This window comes from Vespa mandarinia, chromosome 25 (genome assembly GCF_050613455.1).
Source record: "Vespa mandarinia isolate Hongniang chromosome 25, ASM5061345v1, whole genome shotgun sequence".
Taxonomy (NCBI): domain Eukaryota; kingdom Metazoa; phylum Arthropoda; class Insecta; order Hymenoptera; family Vespidae; genus Vespa; species Vespa mandarinia.
Genome location: NC_140834.1, coordinates 2,371,298 through 2,399,294, shown reverse-complemented (window position 1 = coordinate 2,399,294; position 27,997 = coordinate 2,371,298). Strand labels below are relative to the sequence as shown.

At 24.9% G+C, this 27,997-nt stretch overlaps 2 protein-coding genes, 6 non-coding genes and 1 pseudogene across 10 annotated transcripts; 8 read left to right on the top strand and 1 right to left on the bottom strand.

The window, feature by feature from the left end:
- Nucleotides 1–31: 31 nt before the first annotated feature.
- On the bottom strand, nt 32–20,156 carry LOC146872220 (odorant receptor 13a-like). Of its 3 annotated transcripts, none has more exons than XM_085664074.1 (7): nt 15,581–15,595; nt 4,123–4,570; nt 3,345–3,630; nt 2,405–2,504; nt 2,231–2,341; nt 1,942–2,097; nt 32–413 (listed from the first exon to the last, which is right to left on the bottom strand). In XM_085664074.1, the coding sequence occupies exons 1-7, from the start codon at nt 15,584–15,586 to the stop codon at nt 381–383; spliced, it is 1,140 nt and encodes a 379-aa protein (XP_085520200.1). In that variant the 5' UTR covers nt 15,587–15,595; the 3' UTR covers nt 32–380. The 3 variants fall into 3 exon arrangements, with proteins under 3 accessions (XP_085520200.1, XP_085520201.1, XP_085520199.1); XM_085664075.1 differs by lacking the exons at nt 32–413; nt 15,581–15,595 and adding exons at nt 1,231–1,339; nt 20,117–20,156; XM_085664073.1 differs by lacking the exon at nt 32–413 and adding an exon at nt 1,231–1,339.
- Nucleotides 6,144–6,263, top strand: LOC118450700 (5S ribosomal RNA). Its single transcript, XR_004840837.1, has one exon. It is a non-coding gene; the product is annotated as a 5S ribosomal RNA (ribosomal RNA).
- LOC118450701 (5S ribosomal RNA) lies at nt 6,601–6,720 on the top strand. The gene has a single exon (XR_004840838.1). It is a non-coding gene; the product is annotated as a 5S ribosomal RNA (ribosomal RNA).
- Nucleotides 7,028–7,150, top strand: LOC118450702 (5S ribosomal RNA; annotated as a pseudogene).
- LOC118450703 (5S ribosomal RNA) lies at nt 7,456–7,575 on the top strand. Its single transcript, XR_004840840.1, has one exon. It is a non-coding gene; the product is annotated as a 5S ribosomal RNA (ribosomal RNA).
- LOC146872222 (5S ribosomal RNA) lies at nt 7,908–8,027 on the top strand. The gene has a single exon (XR_014983635.1). It is a non-coding gene; the product is annotated as a 5S ribosomal RNA (ribosomal RNA).
- LOC146872221 (5S ribosomal RNA) lies at nt 8,335–8,454 on the top strand. The gene has a single exon (XR_014983625.1). It is a non-coding gene; the product is annotated as a 5S ribosomal RNA (ribosomal RNA).
- On the top strand, nt 8,794–8,913 carry LOC118450704 (5S ribosomal RNA). Its single transcript, XR_004840841.1, has one exon. It is a non-coding gene; the product is annotated as a 5S ribosomal RNA (ribosomal RNA).
- On the top strand, nt 19,476–26,405 carry LOC118450624 (putative odorant receptor 92a). The gene is made up of 7 exons (XM_085664076.1): nt 19,476–19,820; nt 22,411–22,858; nt 24,103–24,388; nt 24,494–24,593; nt 25,616–25,726; nt 25,882–26,037; nt 26,218–26,405. Exons 2-7 carry the CDS (start codon nt 22,447–22,449, stop codon nt 26,266–26,268), a joined length of 1,116 nt encoding a protein of 371 aa, XP_085520202.1. The 5' UTR covers nt 19,476–19,820; nt 22,411–22,446; the 3' UTR covers nt 26,269–26,405.
- The last annotated feature ends 1,592 nt before the right edge of the window (nt 26,406–27,997 follow it).

The following is a 27,997-nucleotide window of genomic DNA, read 5'->3' as shown; positions in this document are numbered from 1 at the left end:
GATCAACAGTTGACGGACGATGTTTTGCATTAATCATATTTGACTACCCTTTTCTCTAAGTAGAATATACCTTGTCTTCTTCTTTTTTTCTTTTTCTTTTTTGTTTTTTTTTTTTTTGGACTCTATATCCGTCGAAAGTTTCTACGTAACGCCCTCGTGAAATATTTCTTGTGCAAAAAAAAAAAAAAGGAAACAGCGGACGTTTGCTATTACTGCGGAATAGGAAGAAAAAAAGAAGAAAAAAAGAAGAAAGAAAATAGAAGGATATTCAAGTTGTTCAGTAGTTGCATTCTATTTTATCATTAGTCTTCTTGTTAACAGTTTTCTTCTAACCGGTCTTTATGAAGTGTACAAAAATATATGGTGGAACATCGATACTATTAAAATGGAATTGTTGAAGATCGTTGGGGTTGCTGCTAGAAATAAGAAAAATTCTTATTAAAAAATATTTGGAAGTATATAAGATAAAGACTTCGTGAAAGACGAAGAATTCAAACCATGAAGCAATTAATTTGATAGATTTGGATTTTGTGGTTCTTATCACACGAATTACATTGTCAATCTGGTACACAATATATCTCTGTAATGGTAATCGATTATCGATGCTATTGTCGACTGAACTTCTCTATCGAATGTCAATTACATTTTAATTCGAAGCACAACAAATGTAAGTATATATTTTACGAATATTATTATAGAAAATTTTTTTTTATTAATTAAGCCGTACGAAGGACGTTTTAATTGGATTGATTATAGTTTTGCAAATTTTACAAAAAAAGTTTTGAGCACAATATAATTAGAAACGAATTGAAATGAAATCTTATGATTTTCTTATTGAATTATTAATACAAAATAATAATATTGGATTGACGAAAAATTTTCTTATTCCGATGTTAAGAATATTTTTTTGATGGAAAAACTTTCGAGCTCTCGAAAGATTGCAAAATTTATTCGAATAATTCTTTGGTTAAGAAAATGAAAAATTTTCGAATATTGGAATAATGAAGTTTTGTCTGCAACATTGTAAAAAATAATGGAATTAAAACTTTAAATAATATTTTCAATAAATTATTTGTAACTCCATAAAAAGTGGTATTTCTTTATTTTATTTTATTTTTTTTTTGTTTGTTTTTTTACTGAAAAACCGAACGATCTTTTTGACTAACACCGAAATAACATTATTCTGATTGTATGCATTTACATTTATTACAGATTATTTATTTAACATTTGTACAGAACTATATTTCAATAGTTATCATTCGCAATCAATTATTATAAATAGCTTCGTTTATATAGTCGTTCGTAAGAATGACAAGTACGCCATTGATGTATTTATTATCTGCAAAATTTATAAAAACATAATAGTTTTTAATCGTTCGATCATCGAAATGTTTATACGTTCGAAAATATTTAAAATTAAATATGAACAAAAATATTTCATGTTGGTAAATGACAAAATGTTAATAAATAAAAACGATTAATGACGAACGAATAAAAATTATTTAAAGAAAATCCAAACTCGTGGAACACAAGTGATACCTCATAAAAAAGAAAAGAAAAAAAAATTAACACAAGAGAATGACAAAAGTAAAATCTAAGAAAAGAAAAAAAAATAAAAAAATAAAACAATTAACACGTTCCGTGCCCATGTGTACCACCGGTGGTACACGTTAAACTTGATCTTCAGGCCACGTGTACTACCGGTGGTACGCGCAGTCATTTTTTTTCTTTAGTCAAAATAACAAATTGCCTGAACGACAAGTCAGGCAAAAATGGCTTGGCACGGAACGTGTTAACGATATGTCAATTAAAACATAATAACTTAAAAACAAAATGGGAAAAGAATCTTGCGTAATTCGAATGTTAGATAAGAATAGAAAAGAAAAGAAAAGAAAAAGAAAAAAAAGAGAAAAAGATGAAATAATAACAAAAACGACTCACATTGATAAACATGCTCACAGTCAGAATGCAAAACTTCGCACAAGTCAATTGCAGTTGTTTCCTGGCGCGCATCATGCAAATGCAAATTGATTTCATATCGAACGTCGACATTTCGTACCAATTAGTAAAATAAAACTCTTCGCACAAGCTCGTACTCTGGATTAAAACAAAAAAAAAAAAAAAAAAGAAAAAAGAAACAAAAAAAAAAAGAACAGAAAAAATTGTATTAATAAACAATTGAATCTAATTGCAGATTGAATTACAATTAAATAAAAATTCGATTAATTACTTCCTTGATTATACATTCTCCTATGTAACAATAAGTAAACAATGAGATCAACAAAAGATAGTCAAACAGAATAAATGTTAATATATCTATTTTTTCGAGCACAGCTAAACTCTAAATAATTAAGAATTATTTATTAGAAATGAATATAATTCGATTTGAGAGATGTATACGTACACTGAGCATTTGATAACTCGATACACAAATCTGTATCGTTATACCAAATAAATTTTGACCAATAACGATATTGAAACTATCTTCTAATATATCCGCTAATCTGAAACAGATACGAAAAAGATAAACTATTATTTTTTAATGACATCTTCCTCATACTAAAAGAACAAAAATTTGTTTCATTGTAATGTAGTATTAGTGCATATTAATGTAAAAAATAATGAGACCCGTGACATTTCTATTTGTACTAAGGAACGACTTTAAGGTTTAAAATAATACCTTCGAATTTTTCTATAGAAAAATCAAATATTAATAATTCGTTGTAATCGAAAGAACGTATTTAAAATAAAAATTTATTCAATTTTAAATCTAAAATAATGTCATCAAAAAGTGATTTGAAGGATTAAAGTGACTATCTCGAATTATACTTTTCGTGATAAAATACAAATAACAAATAAATTGATTTTCTTATAAAAGAAAAATATTTTTATACACACACTAAATTATGCTAGATGTATATTAATTAGGATAAAAAATATATTTGTCCCATTTCGAATGTTGGAAGTAACATGGCGTCGTTGAAAATATTTTTGAATTTTTATTTTCGCATAAATCTGCGATGCTATCAATCATCTTTGAAATTTTTCTTGTAATTAGATTGCTTTCAATCTCATTAATAAACAACTGTATTATTAAAAACAATCTTATTAGAAAACAAACCTATATAATTTTTTCGAAACGAAATTGTAATAAACCTTTAAGAAAAAAAAGACAAAATTTCAAAAAATTCATATTTTGAAAATGCATTCAAAAACACGCGTCTCATAATTCATATAGTGTTCAATGGATTTAAATCATATAAAAAGAAAGAAAAAAAAGGAAGATTTCACTCAGTAGACGATCCTTTATTAATTAGACAGTTTAATTAAAGAAGTGACGTCACCTTATCAAATGTTGATGTCGGAGGATGATTTTACGAATTCTTTGTCGAGAACCATTGGCATTCTTTGAAATTTCCTTCACTCGACATTTCAATACGGCCAATTGACCGCTAAGATGAAAACTGGTACAACCCAATAAACAATCAGTACCAACGTAAGCGGAAATGACCATTACTATACGTATAAATTCGTGTATACAATCAAATGCATAATTTCTTGCATTGTACGGCTTCAATAATGGCTGTATTTTATAAGGTAACTTATATTCCGACGTAGAATTTGCCATAACTGCGTTGAACGATAATAGAAATTTAATAAAATTATTCGTCTATTTTTTACACCTCATATTTTTGTCACTTGATCGAATACATTAAACAAAAAAAAAAAAAAAAAAAGAAAAAGAAAAATGTATATATATATATATATATATATATATATATATCTTTTTTTATTCAAAAATCGAAAAATGTATTCGTTTGTTTAACGATATACGATCCAAAAAGAATAAAAAAGAGAAAAAAATTACATATTCACATGTCGGCGATTAGTTAAGTCGAACTGAATCTAAATTTATTGTTTAAAAAAAAATTGATGATTCATGGTTACCATTGTTATATCTATTCAAACATTTATATATAAAAGTGTAGGTCATTTTTGAATTTTTTTTTCCTTTTTGGATTTTTTTTATCGTTTGGACAATGACAAAGGCATATACTTAATTAATTAATGTTAATTTCGAGACTATCGAAATATCGAAATTCAAATTATCGAAATAATTACCCATTAGTATATTCGGTATGATAGATTTAAAATAATATAAGAGAAGTAGGAACGTCGGCAAAAAAAACAAAATGACGATGTATCTATAAGAAAATTTGTTATATTTTAAAAATATCGATCTCTCTTCGTCATTTTCATAATTATCATTTGTATAATCTATTTCCGTTTCGATCAGAAATCGCGACAATGTACGATACTTTATTCGTATCATTAAAAGTTTTATTATCGTCATTACTACCGATATGTTTTCCATTAGGTTCGCTATAACATAATGACTATTTTTAATGTATTTTATAAAATCCAATAGTGCTAATATATTATAAACACAGCCATAAATTATAAACGATATGAATAATATGTCGCGAATTTCTAAAGGCCAAATTCCTGACAAATTAAGCAAACGTTTGGTGATTGTTATCGCTTTTAATGTATTCGAGAAATCTGTCACCTGAAAAAAAAAAAGAAAAGATAATAATAACAAGATTAAATAACATTTGATTGAGTACTTTGGTATAATGCAAAAAAAAAGATTAGTCTAAATTAGAGAAATTCGTTAACTGAAAAAAAAAAATAATAATAATGATAAATGATCGATTGAATGCTGTGATATTAAATAAAAAGAAAAAAAAAAAAAAGAAAAAAGAAAGAAAGAACAAATCACGAATAAAGCACTTTTACGATTAATAATTAAAGAAATATATAAATAATAATAAATTAGAGAAATCTTTCACCTGAAAAAAAAAAAATAATAATAATAATAAAATATAATTAAAAAATAACGTAGGATTAAATACTGCGATATAATGCAAAACAAAAAAGTAACGAATAAACCGCTTTTACAGTTAACCTAAATTAAATTAGATTAAATCATATATAATCAAATGATCATCGTGTTTAAATAATTGTTCATATTCTTTGACATTTAAAACAAAACATCTTCAATATTTATATAAGTGTTTGTAAAATTTCTTTGGGAACTATTTGGCCATTTTGTTAATTTTAAAGATTCAAATATGTATGATGATATGGTCGCCATTTTGAAAAATCATATTGAATAATCAATTTTATATTACCGATAATAATTTTCGCAATAATACTGGTCGAATAATACTGGTTCGCAATAATACCAGAAGCCTTACGAAAATGTATATGACGATAATATTAAATTTTCGATGTAAAAAATCGTGAAGAAATAAAAAAGTAACACATATATTACTACAAAATACGAGACCAGCTTCTATATCACATAAACATAAATAATTATATATTATATTTACAAACACAAAATAATACGAAATACGTAACAGTATATAAAGTTCATTTTGAAAGGAAAAAATATTCGATAAATTTAAATTGCACATTTAATATATGCAATATAATTTAATATATACAATTTAAATTGCATACTTTTCCAACTAACTGTAATTAAAAAGGACTATTTTGTTAGATATATAATATATATAAAGATTTATTTTGCCTTTCCTTTGTATTCAATAATTAATATGTAATACACAAAATAAGTTATTATATAGATACTTAGTAATTAGTATCAGAATACTAATAATAATTATTATTAGTATCTATTACTAATTAGTTAAATTACCAACATCGACCGGTAACAATCAATTACATTTCGATCCACGGAAGGACAAAAATTATATTAATAACTCCCGTAGATAAGACAGAAAAATATACCGCCGGTAATATCATCTGATCGGAAGGTAGCTAAATATGAATTAGTATCTGACGGTAGAAAGTAGTATTGAAACTTACTGGATACAAATTTTAACACAATTCTTATATATACCAAAATTTATATCTAAATAGATACTTTCTATAATAAAGAATATATTTACTATACTAAATAAATAATATATTAAGTATTACTTAATGTAATTAATTTATTTATTTATGAATTAATTATATATGAATTAATTATAATTATTATATATGAAAAATAATTTATAATAAAATAATTTTTAAAGGCCTATAAATATCATATAAAATCACCTACGTCACAAGTCAACGATCATACCGCGTTGTAAAGCACCAGTTCTCGTCCGATCACTGAAGTTAAGCAACGTTGGGCACGGTTAGTACTTGGATGGGTGACCGCTTGGGAACACCGTGTGTTGTTGACATTCTTTTATTTTCTTTTTTATTTTTTTTTTTTATAAATAATCTAAATTACAATAAAATGATATGCGTCATTGTACGTCACTGTTACTCATCTACACTGAATCTAAGATGCCTGTTTCGTTGATCGCAATCTTACTTCCTAACATAGCGAAGAAATTAAAGAATTTTGTATGTACTCCTTTTTTTCCATATGGTACACTACATTTTACTTAACGGACGTAAAATACTTTGCAGAAATGAAATATATCAATTCTTAGAATAGAATAGAATTTTTAGAATTTCTAGAATAAATCAATTTTTTTAGAAGTAAAAATACATATAAAATGAAGGTTTTTTCAAGTCAACGATCATACCGCGTTGTAAAGCACCAGTTCTCGTCCGATCACTGAAGTTAAGCAACGTTGGGCACGGTTAGTACTTGGATGGGTGACCGCTTGGGAACACCGTGTGTTGTTGACATTTCTTTTTACTTTCCTTTTTATTTTTTTTTTTTTTTATAAACAACCTAAATTACAATAAAATGATATGCGTCATTGTACGTCGCTGTTACTCATCTACACCGAATCTAAGATGCCTGTTTCGTTGATCGCAATTATACTTCCTAACAAAGCAAAAAAACAAAAGAATCTTGTATGTACTCTTTTTTTTTATATGGTACACTACATTTTACTTAACGGACGTAAAATACTTTATAGAAATGAAATATATGCTAGAATAAATCAATTCTTTTAGATTTAAAAACGCATATAAAATAAAAAACGTTTAAGTCAACGATCATACCGCGTTGTAAAGCACCAGTTCTCGTCCGATCACTGAAGTTAAGCAACGTTGGGCACGGTTAGTACTTGGATGGGTGGTGACCGCTTGGGAACACCGTGTGTTGTTGATATTTCTTTTTACTTTCCTTTTTATTTTTTTTTTTTTATAAACAACCTAAATTACAATAAAATGATATACGTCATTGTACGTCACTGTTACTCATCTACACCGAATCTAAGATGCCTATTTCGTTGATCGCAATTATACTTCCTAACAAAGCAAAAAAACAAAAGAATCTTGTATGTACTCTTTTTTTTTATATGGTACACTACATTTTACTTAACGGACGTAAAATACTTTATAGAAATGAAATATATGCTAGAATAAATCAATTTTTTTAGATTTAAAAATGCATATAAAATAAAAAACGTTTAAGTCAACGATCATACCGCGTTGTAAAGCACCAGTTCTCGTCCGATCACTGAAGTTAAGCAACGTTGGGCACGGTTAGTACTTGGATGGGTGACCGCTTGGGAACACCGTGTGTTGTTGACATTTCTTTTACTTTCCTTTTTTTTTTTTATAAACAACCTAAATTACAATAAAATGATATGCGTCATTGTACGTCACTGTTACTCATCTACACTGAATCTAAGATGCCTGTTTCGTTGATCGCAATCTTACTTCCTAACAAAGCGAAGAAATTAAAGAATTTTGTATGTACTCCTTTTTTTCCATATGGTACACTACATTTTACTTAACGGACGTAAAATACTTTGCAGAAATGAAATATATCAATTCTTAGAATAGAATAAAATTTTTAGAATTTCTAAAATAAATCAATTTTTTTAGAAGTAAAAATACATATAAAATGAAGGTTTTTTCAAGTCAACGATCATACCGCGTTGTAAAGCACCAGTTCTCGTCCGATCACTGAAGTTAAGCAACGTTGGGCACGGTTAGTACTTGGATGGGTGACCGCTTGGGAACACCGTGTGTTGTTGACATTTCTTTTTACTTTCCTTTTTATTTTTTTTTTTTTTATAAACAACCTAAATTACAATAAAATGATATGCGTCATTGTACGTCGCTGTTACTCATCTACACCGAATCTAAGATGCCTGTTTCGTTGATCGCAATTATACTTCCTAACAAAGCAAAAAAACAAAAGAATCTTGTATGTACTCTTTTTTTTTATATGGTACACTACATTTTACTTAACGGACGTAAAATACTTTATAGAAATGAAATATATGCTAGAATAAATCAATTCTTTTAGATTTAAAAATGCATATAAAATGAAAAAACGTTTAAGTCAACGATCATACCGCGTTGTAAAGCACCAGTTCTCGTCTGATCACTGAAGTTAAGCAACGTTGGGCACGGTTAGTACTTGGATGGGTGACCGCTTGGGAACACCGTGTGTTGTTGATATTTCTTTTTACTTTCCTTTTTATTTTTTTTTTTTTATAAACAACCTAAATTACAATAAAATGATATACGTCATTGTACGTCACTGTTACTCATCTACACCGAATCTAAGATGCCTGTTTCGTTGATCGCAATTATACTTCCTAACAAAGCAAAAAAACAAAAGAATCTTGTATGTACTCTTTTTTTTATATGGTGCACTACATTTTACTTAACGGATGTAAAATACTTTGTAGAAATGAAATATATTAATTTTTAGAATAGAATAGAATTTTTAGAATTTCTAGAATAAATCAATTTTTTTTAGAAGTAAAAATACATATAAAATAAAGGTTTTTTGAAGTCAACGATCATACCGCGTTGTAAAGCACCAGTTCTCGTCCGATCACTGAAGTTAAGCAACGTTGGGCACGGTTAGTACTTGGATGGGTGACCGCTTGGGAACACCGTGTGTTGTTGACATTTTTTTTCTTCTTTCTTTTAGTTTTTTTTTTATAATTAAAACAAGGATCAAATAATGTGCATCATCATACACGTCACTTGCCACATTCCGTCCGCATCGGATCAAGACCAATAACTCAGATTGCAAAAAAAAGTCTTTCGTAAATAGTATCGACCATATAACACTTTTCGTTTAGACGGACGATTTTATTGTCGTACAACATTCGAACTAAGAAGAAAAGCTTTGTTTCTTCTAATGCTTTTGAGTGAAAGATTTGTACAACTAGTTGAAACAATTCTTAGCGAATGAAATACTTTATGATGTGTACCCATTGGTCGCTTCATACGAAGCTTTGTGATTGGTCAGACGCTCATTGGGTGCGCTCTCTGTTGGTGGCGGATGTTACTTATGATTGTATATTGTGAGAAAGGAGGTTAGTATTTTTATTCAGCGAGAAAGTATTCTTGATTAACGTTAACGATTGACTTATGCATTCAAAAGTATAATTATTAGATTCAAAACGATTTTCTCAACAAATTATTGAACAAAAGTATCTTTCTTCTATATCATTGAATTTACTTCGATTCGATTTTCGTTACCTCGTAGAAAAAGGTTATGTGATGTTATTCAATCAAAAGAAGGTAACCTTGATTTTTTATTAAAAACAAATAATATCTGCAATTTTTATTATGTTTCATTTTATTTTTCTTTATTTTTATAATTTAATTGACATACGATGAGCCATGTTCACTTCGTTTGTTACGTGCATGTAATTTTTTCCTGTTATATACTTGGTTATGTTTCAATTTTATATTAATTATTACATTTGACATAGACAGGAGTTAAAGGAATATTTGAATAAGTAAGAAAATAAAGGATATCGATACTACAGAACACTTATTCTATTATTTTAGAAATTGCGAAGTGAAGTTTGGATTGAAAGTTCATTTAGTACATCAACAATTTAAACTTCTATGTCTTCAAGTTTTTCAAGAACGAAACTTTGTGAAATCTGATGAAGTATATTCAAATAAGACAGTGTAAGTCATAAAGATATTAATATAATTATAGTTTTGAGTATTCTCCATTTAATATTCAATAATTTTATAATTTGTACTTTGCAGTAAAAGGAGAATAAACATTATTAAAGATATCGCTGAAAGAAACGCAATAGTTTGTAGTATTTAATAATTTCTATTAGTAATTGTAAAGCCATGAATAATATTTTACATAGGATAACTATTAGGATAGTGAAAAAAATGGAAAAAGAACTTAGACGAAGAAATAAGGAGATGTTTGAGACAATTTTTTGATGGTAAGATTATTAAGACATTATTATGTTATAAAAAAGCTGTTTGTACAGTCTTCTTTCATATATTATCAATGGATGAATAACCTGATTCAAAAGTTTTTTTCAAATAATTGGTGTAATTATAAAATCATTAGAGTATCTAATATCTACAAGAATTTTTTACCTGAGTCTATTATGTTGACTGTAAAGCCATTTTACAGAGGTTTGACAAATCCAGATCTATTGAAGAAATGTCTCACGAAGAAAACACAATATAAATGAATCATTATGTGATCAAGAGTACCAAGAAATGTATTTGTGTTATTTCATACTTTATAGCTTCATTTATATGATACTGTCATCATATTTAAAGAGGATTATGTAGGCAGATTGAAGGAGGTAGGAGGTAAAACCTCCATATTGGAAGAACAATAAGATGCAAGTTGATGATGAAAAACTATAAGCTTATATATTTTCTTAAAAGACAAGATCTGTGAAAAGATGAAAGAAAATATATTTGTATAATAGAGAACAAGATGAACATCATAATGATTGATGATTTTAATTATTGTTTTCACTAAAAAGTAAGTTTTTATTTAATTTATTATTTATTCACAATTTCTGACAAACTTAATTTTTTTCAACAAATAATCCTTTTTATCAGAAACTATTTAAGATTGACTTTTAATTTTTCAATAATTTATTTATAACTAAAATTAAAATTCATTTATAATCAAAATAATTAAACATTCTTCTAATAAGATTCATACTTCTAAGAAACATAAGAAACATTCTTCTAACATTTAGTTTCTAAAATAACAAATATATAACATAGAATAAACACAAAAACATTGAAAAAGAACAAGTATAAAAAATAAAACAGAAGAAGGATTTTTTTTACAGTTCTTAGTATATATAATTCAATAAAAGTGGAATAGTAAATTCATAAAGCATATATAAGTAACCTATGGAAGTTTTACTAAATCGAATCAAACAAGAGTTCTTTAAGTTCTTTAGAAAATTGGTCATGAAGTTATTTATTTAAATTATTGAGATAGATCACTTATAATACTCTCCTTATTATTTTCTATTTAGTGTTGCTATTATTTTTTATATATTTGCAACTAGGATGTGTGTGTGCGTGCGCGCACGCGCGCGTGTGTGTGTGTATATATATATATGTCATGAACTGAGTATTTAATACAGGCATTATTTATAATTCCCTATCATTATGAATAGTGACAAATCAAAATTGTAATTGTAATAAATTTCAATGTTAGAATTGCATTATTTTTTTATAGTCTTTTATAATAAACTTGTTATAGTGCCCAATAAAATATATCCAAAACAAATTATTTAGAAACATATTATTTTATTAATATAACTTATAATTAATTTTATACTAGTAGCGGATGAAAAGACTTTTGAAGTAGAAGAAAAAAAGGAAATATCAAAATTAATGAGTACATACATTTACATTTACGTTTACAGATTGATTTGGAAAAAAGATACACTATGGAAGTATCATTAAAAGAGAGTGAACAAAAAGTGTCGTTTAAGAATGTCAACAATCTCACCTCCATTTGGCAGTTTTATTATGCTCAAAATATATTCATGTACTTTGATATACGAACGAACAGAATTTATAGGAAAATTATTGATGGAGAAATTGATATGAACATGTCCCAGTATCAATCGCATTAATCTCTTGATACGTTCAAAAGGAGGAAGAACGCTTCAATCAAAGGAGCTCATGAAAGATTCAGTGAGTTGTTTACTTGTGATTCAATTATTATTTCTGTATTATTTCATTTTGATTTAACTTAGAGATTTTCTATTTTCTTATAATATATATTTCTTTGGTGGGCAAAAAAAGTATGAGTCAGATATACTATCATTAATTTTATAGAAAAGCACTTATAATATTTGAAGTGTGATATTAAATCAAACATTAGATTTTGGGTCTTGAAAATTGATATATGTGATATTCATTTGAAAACATTCTTATCTTTTTTAAATGACAACTTATATTACTTTTATCTTTATTTTCATTTTAATTTATATTTTATTTGATCGAGAATGAACATCCTAAAGTAGCTAAATAATGTATTTATGTTACTGTACATAATAGTACAAATTACAAAATACTTAACGGTTTAATTTATATGTATATATATATAAATATATATAAATTATATATGTATATAATATGTAATCGTTTAAATATAAATAAACTTGTACTATAGTTAGATTAAATTACAAAAAAAAAGAGATAAAATAGTATAACTTAATTTATATCATATTTTTGACATATATTATTAAAATTTCAGGTTAAAGATCAAGAAAGAAATACAATTGACTTATATGTTGTCTAGAATCATAATTAATGTACAACAATGTAGGATATTTTAATATATTGACCTCATTATTTTGTTCAGAATTTGATGTATACATTTTTACACCCAACAAAGATTTAATATTTATTATTTAGTATTTAAAAGTTATAAGAAGAAAAATTAATAAATAAATTATTATGGTCTTGTTAACGTTGGACATGCAAAAAATAACAGAAAATTGTTTTCCTTGAAATAATTATGTATTTATAATATATATATCTAAGTAAGTACGTATACGTAGCTGGGAAGATTAATAATTATTTTAATGCACGTTTTTCTGTTATTTTCTATGCATAAAAAGAAGGAATCAAGATTTCAATATCGTATAGTCATGATCTAAGACAATTGTAGTCTACCAAAAGCTTGGTATTTGGATGGACCGATAAGACAACACTTATACGAAATACTCTCTACTGTTTTTCATGTCACAGCTTCCGTGAGATTTAACTCTTTGAGTGCTGAATACTCGTGGCCTATGTAATCCGTACGGACGGCGCGCAACTGGCACTGACGATCGCCGGGGACTGAATACTTTTTCGCGCAATAGAAACAATTGCCGAACATATACATTTGATCATAGTACACTGATCATTTTTGCCAGGCGCGTATTTGCATCCATAATCCATAATGATAACATCTGTCGAGCGCGTATTTGCGCCCATAGTCTATATCGATAGCTTTCGCTGGACGCATATATGCGCCCATACCACTCAAAGGGTATAATGATATTTTAAAGTCATGATCGTGATCGGAAAAAAAATCAAAATTTATTTTTATCTGAACGATTCTTGGGAGAGAATATACTTATTTGGTTTTATGCGACAAGGTGTATTTGAATGATAAGAGTATATCATTTGATATTATCAAAATTGAAATGAATCATTTTTGGATTCAATCAAGTACGAAGTACGCTTTTTATAAGTAGATACTGAGTTTCGTTGAACTAGTTTAGAATTGTTCATAGTATAATCGTAAATTTCACAGAATGAATTAGAAACATTGATTGCAATTTATTATAGTTCACTATTGGAATAGTAAATATATTATTACAGTTTAAAATTGCAAATTTATTACCACAAATATTTACATATATATTATTTTAATTATTTAAATGTTTATAAATTTGTTAATTATTTATATATTATTAATATAGAATTTATTTTTTAAAATAGTAAAATTTCTATCATACATGTCAATATATTAATCCAAAAATTATATATTGTATTCAAAGATGAATTTTAGTTACTATTGAAAGCGCACATGTAAGAGCGATTAAAGAAGAAATTAAACAAAAAGAAAAAGAAAAATAAGTCATGAATAAGATAATAATAATAATATTAATTTCAATTGAATCGTTGTATATACGAAATTTCTAAAGTGGCATCCATTTGATCGTAGGTTGTATCATGTTAACTATTATTTCTAAATTGAATAATTTTGAAGTCGAATTGAATTGAATCGAATTTAAATAGAATAATCTATGGAATGGAATGAAAATGTTTTTGAATGTCGAAAATTGTTATTAAAATAAATGATTTTTCTTTTTTTTTTTTTTTTTTTTACAAAATGATCTATTTATTAAAACACAAAATCTTCATTTTAAAGAATTAATTAAATTATTAAACCAATTCCATTGAAATTTTTGTTGAACAATTTTGCCAAATATTTGTGATGTTGTTTTGTTTTGTTTTTAATTTCATGGGGATTGTATAAAATAAATAAGCAATTTAATTCAAATAATATAAGTTTTATATATTATATATTAATATAAATTAATTAAGAAAAATTAATAAAATTTAAATATGATATAATTTATATAATAAAATATAATTATCTGGATAATATTATCTGGGTAATATAATACTATATGCGTGATTCAGACGTAATTCTAATCAAATATTCACTTAAAATTCAAATTGTAAATTTCATGCCAATTATGTAATTAAATAAAGATAAATGAAAGATTAAATAATATTATCTGAATAAAATAATTCAAGTTAACAAAATAAAATAAAATAAAATAAAATAAAATAAAATAAAATTGAAAGGTTCTTTGAAAAGAGAAGGTTGAAAAAATGTGTGCCCGAGTAAGAGCTTTTGTCAATTACGTTTCATAAATTTTCTTTCTCAATGGTTATGAGAATATTTTTTTTTTTATAAAAATATATGTATAGGAAGATATTTCTATAATTTTTCAAAAATTAATAAACAAAAAAAAATGTCCTTCGTGTATTTCTACGCGAATAGAAAGGAGATAAAAAAGAATTTATAAATTGAAAAAGATAATTGAAAGAAAAAAATTGACTTCTTTTTTTTTTAATTTAAATTTAATGCATAACACAATTTTAATTACCGTGTCGAATTAATTAAAAGAGAAAAAAATTAAAAGAAAAAAAGATATAAAAAATTAATTTTCATACCTTACTTTTAATAATATCGATTAAATAGCATTTTCAAAATAAAGTATTCGTATAAATTAAGTTAAAAAAAAAATAAAAATAAAAATAATAGTAAAATTTAATATAATCGAATGGTATTTTTTTTTTAAGAAAAGATTGAAAAAAAAAATTTGGTCAAGTAAGAGGTTTCTCTATTTTTTCTTTTTTGTTTCTTTTTTTTTTTCAAAAGCTTTTTCCTTAACAGCTTACAATTACAAAAATATTTAAAAAAAAAAAATTGATCTAAAGAAAATCTACATACATACGAATAAAAACATATTTTTTTGTAATTGTTGTAAAATGTTTTAATCAAAATCAATATTAATGAAAAAAAAAAAAAAAGAAGAGAAGAAAATAAAAAACAAGGCAAGATAATAAAACGTAATTTTAATTATTTAGAATAGAATTAATTAATTAACAAAAAGAAGGAAAAAAAAAGAACAAAAGACAAAGAAAAAAAATGTCACATTTAATTACTCGTATCTTTAAAAAAATACAAATTAGGAAGCAAAAGAAAAAGAAGAAAGTGTGGTAAAGAAAAAATTAAATTTTCATATCTTACTTTCATGATAACTCTTTTTATTGTTTCTTCGTAGGAGGATTCCTTGTGACTGACAATAATTGCATGGATTATCGTACGAATACTCATCGATCGTAGCCAAATAATCGATCGAAAAAGAGAGAGAGAGAGAGAGAAAGAGAAAGAGAGGAACAGATAGACAGTTCAGAAAGAGAGAGAGAGAGAGAGAGGGAGAGAGAAAGAGAAAGAGAAAAAGAGGAACAGATAGACAGTTCAGAAAGAGAGAGAGAGAGAGAGAGAGAGAGAGAGAGAAAGAGAAAGAGAAAGAGAAAGAGAAAAAGAGGAACAGATAGACAGTTCAGAAAGAGAGAGAGAGAGAGAGAAAGAGAGGAACAGATAGACAGTTCAGAAAGAGAGAGAGAGAGAGAGAAAGAGAAAGAGAGGAACAGATAGACAGTTCAGAGAGAGAGAGAGAGAGAGAGAGAGAGAGAGAGAGAATGACTGAGCAAGCACAGGAAAAAAAATAATGGGAGGGTGAGAAAAAGAGAGAGAGAGAGAGAGAGAGAGAGAGAGAGAGAGAGAGAGAGAGAGAGAGAGAGAGAGAGAGAGAGGAAACTTTTCTTTGAAAGATAATTTTCAAGTCGCCAACCTATGATTATCTTAAATGTGTATCGTTCTTTATCCATCTTTTTTGTTTCCTTCGAATATTTTATAATTCTGTTCGTCCATAAGTTTTGTAAAGTTTCAAGTCAGAAAATGTCTCTTTGAAAAATAATGATGACATATAAAATGGGGAAAGAAGAAAGATGTTTTTTTAATGGCACACCGTAAGAAACTTTTCAACGAAGACGTTAGAAAATTTATTGCTCGGAGGAGACAATATCGCATAGGAACGAAAAAAGAAAAAAAAAAAAAAAAAAAAAACAAAATGAAGTAATCGAATTTATGGAAGTTCTAATCGAATATGTATAATTCAAAGATAATAAAATTCGACGGTGAATCGAATGTCGCATGATCGTTATTGTGCTTGGACGAAAAAAAAAGAAAAAATAAAATAAATAAAGATGAAAGAAAAAAAAAATAAAAGTTAAGAAAATACAAAATCGACACGAAGAAAGAAGAAAATTCTAAAAGAAAATAATTCTATGCTTATAGTAAAATAAATAAAAAGTATAAGCACAAAGGTGTATCCTGTTACGTGTGACTACTTTTGCTTGATTCAAAATGAATTGAAAGCGTAAAAAAAAAAAAGAAAAAAAAAAGAAAGAAAAAAAAGAAAAGCAAAATATACGAAACGAAAAGAATAATTCGTAACGAAAAAATATATAGTAATAAAATACAATAATATGTAGTAATAACGTATCAAGTATAGTATGTAGAGTAATAAATAAAAAAATATAAAGTAGACGGTGTTTCCTTCCATATGACCATTTTTGTTTGATTTAAATTGTGAAATATAAAATCAAATACGAAATTGAATAAATATTAAAAGAAATATTTGAAAGGGATAATCTCAGCATGAATACAAGAAACGAAAGGTTCCTCCATATTTTTCATTTCTTTTCGAAAATTTCATTTTTTTAAATAATTTTCATTTAAACAATTTCTTTGATTAAAAAACAAAATATATATATATATATATATATATATATATATATATATATGTATTAGTGTGCATTTTCTTGTATTTACCTATTTTTTATCAAAGATTATATTTTTTTTCATATAATGATAATACATAATATTAATAAATACGCCATAGAAACTTTTACAAGCTGCATAAACACAAAAAAGAAAAAATATATATATATATTTTCGTAATCATATTATTGTAAATTTATAAAATATATATTATTGTAAATTTCTAGCGATATATTATGAAATATATATATATATATTTCATAATATATTTTTTTTCATATAATGATAATACGTAATATTGATAAATACGCCATAGAAACTTTTACAAGCTGCATAAACACAAAAAAGAAAAAATATATATATATTTTCGTAATCATATTATTGTAAATTTATAAAATATATATTATTGTAAATTTCTAGCGACATATTATGAAATATATATATATATATATATTTTCATACATACACACCCATGTATAGATATTTTTATAAATAATATAATTGTACATTATATCAAGTATAATATACATATTATATAAATGTACATGTACATTATTATTATATTATTGCTATTATTATTATTATTATTATTATTATTATTATTATTATTATTATTATTATTATTATTATTATTATATCATATAATAATATTAATATATTAATAGAGTACAGACACATATATGTAATTTGTTATAAATTTATATATATATATACACATATATAAAGGATATCCCAAAATTTACACAAGAAGTAATTTTGATAAAAAACGCAAGTTTATAATTAATCGTAAATTTTTTATTGATTCATAAAATATACAGTATAGAGTTATTTATGGAATACTTTATCGAATAAATGGCCTCCATGACTTTGCTGGCATATACGGATTCTTTTTGTTGAAGTTTTCCATGAACGTTTGAAATGTAGCTGAATTTCGTTGATACAACTTTTCTTCCTTCAAGGTGTGCGTGATCACGTGTGCGCTTATTGACATAATCCTTAAATTTCAAAAAACCCCAAAGAAAGAAATCCAATGGCGTTAAATCGCATGATCTGGAGGGCCAATTCTGATCATCATAATTACACGACAAGGAAATGATTCATGCAATAATTGAATTGTTTTTTCGGCTGTATGACATGTGTCATCGTCTTGTTGAAACCACATATCATTCACATTCATATCTTGCAATTTAGGCAGAAGAAACTGAATTATCATGTCGCAATAGCGAGCATCATTAATTGTTAATGCCTGACCAATCGTATTTTCGAAGGAGAATAATCCGATAATGCCTTCAGCCCAAAATCTGCATCAAACAGTGACATGTTCTGAATGCATTTGTTTCTACAAATGTTCGTGACAATCACACGTGAATTTTCTGAATCCCAAATGCGGCAATTTTGTCGATTAACTAAATCATCAAGATGAAAATGAGCCTCATTGTTGAAGACGAACCTTATTGTTGAAGACGAACCTCATTGTTGAAGACGAACTTCATTGTTGAAGATGAATCTCATTGTTGAAGACGAGCCTCATTGTTGAAGATGAACTTCATTGTTGAAGATCAGCCTCATTGTAGAAGATAATTTTGTTTGAAAAATCAGCATCCACTTGTTATTGTGTTCCATAATCCATTCAACGAACTCTATTTGCTATATGTGTGTGATCTTTTTACTTTACTTTATAAGCATGAAAATGCAAATCTTGAAAATATGCTATAGAGAGTTTCTCGAAATCTCCAATTCTTGACCACGATTGAATTGATGTCTCTGGACTCTCAGCAACACTCTCACGAACTGCTTTGATGTTTCGTATTGAAGGACGGCCAGAGTGTTTAAGATCATTAATTGATCCAATCTCCCTAAATTTTTAAAATTAATCTCTTCACAGTTGATGAATTACTATTTCTACTAAATTACTATTCCAATCATATTTTGTATGAAAATCGCGAACTGTAGCTGGCAAACCTTCATTATTTTTCAAATATTACTCAATAATGAAAATGCTTTATTTTTTCGTATAGCGTTCCATTAAAAAAAAAAAAAAAAAAAAAAAAAAAAAAAAAAAAACAAGTTGTCACGCTGTTTTTTTTTTTGACAACACTTCACAGCACAAATGGTGCAAAATTCAAATCCAGCGTGAATTTTAGGACACCCTTTATGTATATATAAATCATGGATAAGGGACGAGAAATGATCGACCTATTAAAAAAAAAAAAAAAAAAAAAAAAAAAAAAAAAAAAAAAAAAAAACAGGTAAAAAAATAGCTAGCTTCCGTACTCTCGATGATTACTATTATTTTCTTTTTTATATTAAAGAAAAAAAAAAACGAAGTATGGTGATCGTCCTACAGAGAAGAGACAATGAATCAAAAAATCGACAGCTCTCATACACTAGTAATTTATCGCCCGATAAAATGAAATTTTACGTCGATCTATCATAATGGCCGCCACTGATAATCATGTCAATTGTATACATAAAAAAAAAAAAATGTCCGCTCATATACAAAACTGAGAGACTACATCACATGAAGTTAGACAAAATGTTCGATTCGAACGATTGAAATGAATTAATAGAAAAATGAATTTCATCAGGATTACAAAGTGTTACTCGTAAACACTTAATTAAACTTATTACACTTACACAGGTAAGTAGTTACATACAAAAGTATTTTTCATCGTAATGATAATTGATTATCGACGCACGTTAATGTCAATTGTACTTTTTCTTATTTATACGTAAATTACATTTTTTTAATTAGAATTTAAATGCAAACGATCTAATTACTTAAGTACTTACGTATGTATGTATTTTTTCTAATTCTCTTTTTTTTTTTTTTGTTTTAGTTCCTTTCTTTTCTTTTTCAATTCTTAATTGCTTTTTCTTTTTTTTTGTCATATTAATTAAATCGAAGCAGGTTTTCATCATGCTTGTTATACTTACGTCTCGATGAGAGTAACAAATGTTTCTTATGTGATCATGTTCGTTGTCTATTACTATACTAAGCGATCCATATACTATGAGAGTCGAACGAGAGAGAGAGAGAGAGAGAGAGAGAGAGAGAGAGAGAGAGAGAGAGAGAGAGAGAGAAGAAAAAAGAAAATTGAAGAATATAAGAACGTATTTGTAAATTACAAATGCATACGTGGATAGGAAAATAATGATATCGAGTAGCTAACGATAAAAAAAGAAAAAAAAAAAAAAAAAAAAAAAAAAAAAGTAAAAGAAAAGAGAAAAAAAAAATTGGACTATGGGATCGTGCACAAGGATCATTAATTTTTAAAAGTGATGCTAATCGATTGATTCGATACGAATAATAAAGTTAACCGTATTGTTACGAGATATGAACGCATATTGAAATATTAATACTCGTGAAACGTACAAAAGTTTTCGTCAAGTCGAACGTATATTTCTTTTTCTTTTTTTTTTCTTTTTTCTTTTTGTTTTGTTTTTCTCCTCCTACTAATTTGGAAGAAATAATGTAATATTTGTCGTGAAACGTTGAAGAAAAAGATAAAGAGAAATAGATAGATAGATAGATAGATAGAGAGAAGAAAGTTATACGTGCCTTTGACTGTCACAATACAAAAAAAAAAAAAAAAAAAAAAAGAGAAAAAAAAAAGGAAAAGAAAAAGAAAAAGAAAAAAAAACGGAAAAAAGAAGGAAATTCGACGAATTATTTATAATCGTCTCGTTGTTTCGTTTAGAAATTGGTTGTTTATTAATTTTCTTTCTTTTTCATTATTTTTTTTATTCCTTTCTTCTCTCTGTCAGGAGGAGAAAAATATTAAATAAAAAGAAAAAAAAGAAAAGAAAAAGAGAGAAAAAAGAAAAAAGAAATGAAAAAGCACGCTCGTATGAATGCTCATACTGATACATTGGACATAGTGTATTAATTATTTAAATGTTTTTTTTTTCTAATCGCGAAAGAACGTCTACGAGTTTTTCCATTTTCTTTCACTTTTCCTTTTTGTTTTTTTTTCTCTTCTTCCTTTTTTTCTCTTTTTTTTTTTTCATTCGATCGTTTGCGTCACGAGAGAAGAGTTTACCTGGACGATTGAAAACTACATTTTTACTTTAGTTAGTTGCGAGCTTGCGAGAAAAGCTCATGTTGTTTCGTTCGACGAGAAGATAAATAAAGAAACAAATAAATAAATAAATAAATAAATAAATAAATAAATGAATAAAAAGAAACAAATTATGGCAAGTACGAAAAGTTTGAAAGCACTTTTTTTTTTATATTTAAAAGTGATTTGGAAGAAAAAAAATGATTCGTAATACTCGCGTAATAAAAATTGATGATAATAATAATAATAATAATAATAATAATAATAATAATAATAATAATAATAATAATAATAATAATACTAATAATAATAATAATAATAATAATAATAATAATAATAATAATAATAATAATAATAATAATAATAATAATAATAATAATAATAATAAAGAGAATAATAATATTAATAAGATGCAAAAAAAAAATAAAATAAAATAAAATAATTAAGTGTTATTTATCAAATTTTAAAAAAGGAAACCGATTTGTAATTAATTTGTATTATATATATATATATATATATATATATATATATATATATATATATATAGCGAATTAAAACAAAAATAAACAGAAAAAAAGAATTGTATGATATCTAATATGAATGAATTAAATGATTTAAAAAAATCATAAGTATATTTTATAATTTTGTCACTTTTATATACTATTAATATATAATATATACTTATAATATTAATATATATATATATATATATTATATTCATATATAATATATAATAATAAATAAATAAAAAAATATATACATACGTATTGAATTAAAAAGAAAGAAATTGTATCGTATCTAATTTGAATGAATTAGACGAATTAGAAAAATCGTTAGTATACTTTCATCACTTTTATATATAATATATATATGTATATATATATATATTTTTTTTTTAATACAATATATATATATACTGAATGAAAAAAAAGTTTCGTAGTATTGTAAATCGATTACCAATCAATTAGTATTATATTAAAATAAAATATTAAAATTTTAAAAATTACATTATAATATAATACTAATAATTAAATATTAATAATACTAAATTGAAATAATTAAATAAAAATTATAAAGGAAAAAAAAAGGACTATATAATATCTAATATGAACGAATTAAACGATTTGGAATTAACGTAATTGAAATTTCATAATTTTGTGACTTTTTTAGGAACTCGAGTTCGATGATACCGTGAACGTGATAGATATGACGAAACGCACGATGAATTGTGCCGGTATTTGGCCAGAAAATACGAACGAGCCTAAATTTATATTTTTTGCAATATATTTAACAATACATTGTTCATTAGCTGTCATCGATATATCAATGAATATAACGAATTTAACTTATATCGTTGGATGTCTATTGGAAAATGTATTCAATTTGATGGCGCTATTGAAAATATGCATTTGTAGGATAAAAAGAAAGTCATTAGCAAGATTGTTGGAAGATGTCAGAACCGATTTTATTATTGACAATTATAATACCATTGATGAAAAAATAGCTTTTTTAAGTTACAATAAATTTAGTCGTAAATTCGTTAAATTGACTTTGATCGTATGCTTGGCCGGTGCATGCTCTTATTACTTCATGTCGTTGGTGAATAACGTTGAAATGGGTAATTAATTTTATGTAATTTAATTCTAATCGATATGTATATATAGTCATTTTTGTTCAATCTTTTGTCATATTTTTTTCTAACTTTTTCTAATTTTCTTTTTTCATTTTTCATTTTTTTTTTTATATCTTTTCAATTTTCTTTCATTTTTAATTTTCCATTTCTTAATTTTGTTGATATTTATAAATTACTATTTTTATTTCTCCATTTTCTTATTTCTTTTATTCTTTTAATTTTCTTTCTATCTTTTCATTTTATTTTTATTTCTTTGTTTCATTTTTTTTTTTTTTATATATATCGTTTACATATAGTTTCAATTATAAATGTGATTCCGAAATAATTCTTTTTTATTTTCACGATTTCTTTAATTATTTTATTGTTTGAGAAAATATATATTATATTTTATCGAGATATTCTATTTCATTTTCTTTTTGCAAATTAACGCATTTTAATTCTTCTTTCTCGAAATATATTTTAATTTATTAAAAAAAAAAAAAAAAAAATAAAAAAAAAAAAAAAAAAAATGGCTAAATCCATATCAGTATTTAATAACAAAATTAATAAATAATAACTTTTTAATATTTATATTAATATATATTATTACTTACTTAATATTATTATTATTATTGTTATTATTATTATTATTATTGTTATTATTATTATTATTATTATTATTATTATTATTATATTATTATTAATATTATTACTATAAATAAATATATACATACAAATATATTTTTATACATATCATATATAAAAATATTTAACATTATTATTTAACATGATTTTTAAAAATATTTCTATCATTTAATAAAATATATATATTTTTAGTATGTATATATCATCTGAAATTTAATATTATTACTCATATCATATTATCATCATTTGAATATTTAATATTATTACTATTTAACAAGTGGTCGTGTTATATTTTATTATTAAAAAACAATATATATAAATATATCTAAATATATCTAATATTATATATTCTTATGTATTATATATATATATATATATATATATATATATACATATATTTTATATATTAATATATGATTACCAGTTAAACCCGAACTACTATTACTCCTATTCTTATTTATTATTATCATCATCATGATTATTATTATACTATTGTTATTTTCAGATAAATATTAAATCTATTGATCAAATAAATTTAATAAAATAATTACGATTTATAATTGAACATGAACAATTAATAATTATCATTCTTATTAATATTTTAGTAATCAGAAATTCATCATACGGATACCGATTGCCATATAGAGTATGGTTGTTAATCGAGCCAAAAGATTTGATAACATATATCTGCCTTTGCTGTTATCAATTTATTATTATTCCAAGTATCGTGTTTGGTTACGTTGGTACTGATTGTCTTTTCGTTAGTTTGGTACTTCACGTCAGTGGATTATTTTCTGCATTGTCTTGCAAGGTCAAACATGTATTGGATGATCCAAATGATCGACAACGTCGTATGAAAGATCTAATTGTTAAACACGTACGATTGATTAGGTGAAAAAAAATTATAATTTTTCTTTTTGTTTTATTTATGCCCCTCCCTCCCCCCTTTTTTTAATGCGTACGTATTAATTAATAAAATATACTTTGCGATTTCAGATTGTCGGAATCATTAGAGGATGAATTTAATTTAGTAATATTGCAACAATTGGTTGGTAATACTTTTCAACTTTGTTTATTGGGATACGACGCTCTTGCTGTAAGTTTTATTTATTTATTTATTTTTTTTATTTGTTTGTGATAATTCGATCGATAATAAAACATGTATTATAATATGATATAATACATATATATATATATATATATATATATATATATATATATAATATCGATCGATAATAAAACATGTATTATAATATGATATAATATATATATATATATATATATATATATATATAATATATATATAATATATATATAATATATATGTATATATATTATATTATATATATATATATGTAAATATACATATGTAAATACATATTACATATATGTAAATATATATAATATGTATGTATATATATATATATACACACACACATATATACATACATACATACATATATACATATGAAGTTTTATGGTTTAATAATATATTATTATATAGACAAATATATATATATATATATATATATATATATATATATATATATATATATATATATATATTTAATCAGAGAAATATGAAAAATTTAATTATTAAAATTAATATAGATATTATTAACAAAATATAGAGAAAAAAATGATAATTAATAATTATATATATATATTATTAAATTTTACGTAATAAAAATATATTTTATTTTTAGAAATAATTTACTTATGTTTAATCAAAATAGATATGAAATATTTAATTATTAATAATTATTTTATTAATTATTATTATTATTAACATATTATTATCATGATATTTAGAATAAGAACAAAAAAAATATATATAGATTATATTTCGACTATTTCAATATTATATACTTATATATACATATATAGTATTTTAAATTATATATATTATTATAGATAATAGTACTATTAATGATAAATTATATATAAATTTAAATAATATATATCATTTGAATATTATAAAATTTATAATTAATATATAGACACACAAACATACGTATATAAAAAATTAATGATATAATTCAATAATCTTTTCATTAATACTAAATCAAAATTTAGATCGATTAGAATAATGAAAAAATTCTAATCAATTTTTTTCAGAGTACAGCCGAGGGGGAAGGTAGAATGTTGGTCGCATTTTTTCTAATCGTCGCTTGCGTGTTTAGCACACTTCTGGCTTATTGTTATATGGGAGAATGTCTCATAAAGGAGGTATTTATTTTTTTTTTCATTTTTAAATACCATGTAAAAAATAAAAAAGAAAAAACATTCGTCCTATTGCAACGCATTTTTAATTTTTATGTTTATTTATTTATTTTTCATTCTCTTTTTTTTTTACTTTTCTTTTTTTGTTTTTCTCCTTTCAGAGCTCCGTTTTAGGTGATGCATTTTATCACTGTGAGTGGTACAAAATTTCAAGAACGGAAAAAAAATTGATGCACATTTGCATGATGCGTTCGACGAAATTTATGCGACTTACTTCCGGTAAATTTTGCACCTTGTCACTGAACACATTTACCGACGTAAGTTTTTTCAAAATATAATCTTTGTATAATTTCGCAAAAGAAAAAAAAAACACAAGAGAGTAAGAAAGACAAATTTTCTCAGCTACATATTTTCTATTCTTGCTTTCTTTTTTTTCTACCGTTTTTTATTCTTTTTTTTTGTTTTGTTTTAATCACCGCAAACGAACTCGTTTTTAGGTTTTGAAAACATCAATGGCTTATTTTTCGGTGCTACGGACATTCGTTTGAAAAAGGAATCAAATCGCCTTCGATTTAATATATTTAACGAATTGCATATACCAATACATATACATATATATATTTATATATATGTATATATATATATATATACACGTACTATATGTGTATATATGTATGTGAATATGTGACTGCACTTTTTTGAAATTAATTATTTAATAATAAAAACAAAAAATAAATGTAGTTTTTTTTTTCACAAATACATACATATACACATTCAAATGCGCGCGTACTCACTCACACACACATACACACATATATATGCAGGCACGTGTACGCACGCGCGCTCACACATGATTGATCTGAAAAAGAATGTAACAGAGTTTAATTAATTAGCAAAAAATTTCATTATAATTAAAATTGAATTTTATTTTTAATTTAGATCTGAAATAAATAAATAAATAAATAAATAAATAAATAAATAAATAAAATAAAATAAAATAAATTGAGCCGCTCACTTGCCGAATCGATTAAGTCCATAAAAAAAAAGTGTAGAAACTTGATAAAATAATATAAATTACTTTTTAAAATTTCCTTTAAAATATAAATACAAATAAACATTGTAGAATATATAAATGCTGACGTAACTTTCATCTAACAACATGTAAAGTGAATAAAATAGGACAATTTAAAAATAATTGTCATTAACATTAGAACATTTGCATGACTATGGGAGTTAATCGATTTGGCAAGTCAAAAAAAAAAAATTAAACACATTAAATTCCTTTTTATTTCAGAAGAAGTTTTTTTATTTCAGAAGACCATTATTATACATTTTTTATTAAAGATTTTTTTTGCAAAAATGAATAAAATCTGTTACTGCATTATTATTATCAGTTTGTTTAGATCGATTCATCGGCAACATAAAAGATATCTTCTTTATCAGCTGTATGTATTGAGATGACGTGTCAATTTGATCGTAAGTTTTTATAATAAGCAAGTTTAATAGAAAGAATTAATTTCAACAAATCCATCATATCTTTTCTCTTTTTTCTTGTTCACACTGTTCTATCTGTAGGATATAACAATGGTTCCTTTACATTTTTCAAACCTTAAGTAATCTTCATGCTACAGATTTTCTTATATTAATGGCATTAAATTCTGAATCTTTGTTAAAGTCATATTTGAATTGTACGACATGCGGTTTATAATTAACCCTTAACGCTCCGTTGGCTCCGCTATGGAGACATCAGTCATTTGTTCGGTAACTCCGAAGGCTCAGCTGCGAAGCTAAATGTCTTTAGCATGTGATTACGCTTAAGATGTTACGTTAATTAAGAAAACTGAAGTGCCACTTGACCGGTACCATAAAAACAAACAGAAAAGGTATTCCAACAACTCTGAAGAAAGCAAAATTATATGAAGAAAGGACTGTTGCATACACTTTTCCATGAAATGAAAAAGTAAGGAAACCATTGAAAAAGAAAAGAAAATTATTATAAATTTTTCTAATAAATGTAGAACATTCAATGAAATTTCTAAAATAGTAAATAGAATCATTGACAGATATGGAGACCGAAAAATTTTAAAAAGTAATCCACGAAACGAACGTAAACGTAAAATAAATGAGTAAACTGATCAATAAATAATTCAAGAAATAAAACAAAATCGGAAGATATGTGCGGTTAACATCGCTACTAAACTTAAAAATAATCTTGATAATTAATGTGTGCAGTAGTACAGTGCGTAATGTTTTACGAATTCCAGAATATCATGGCAG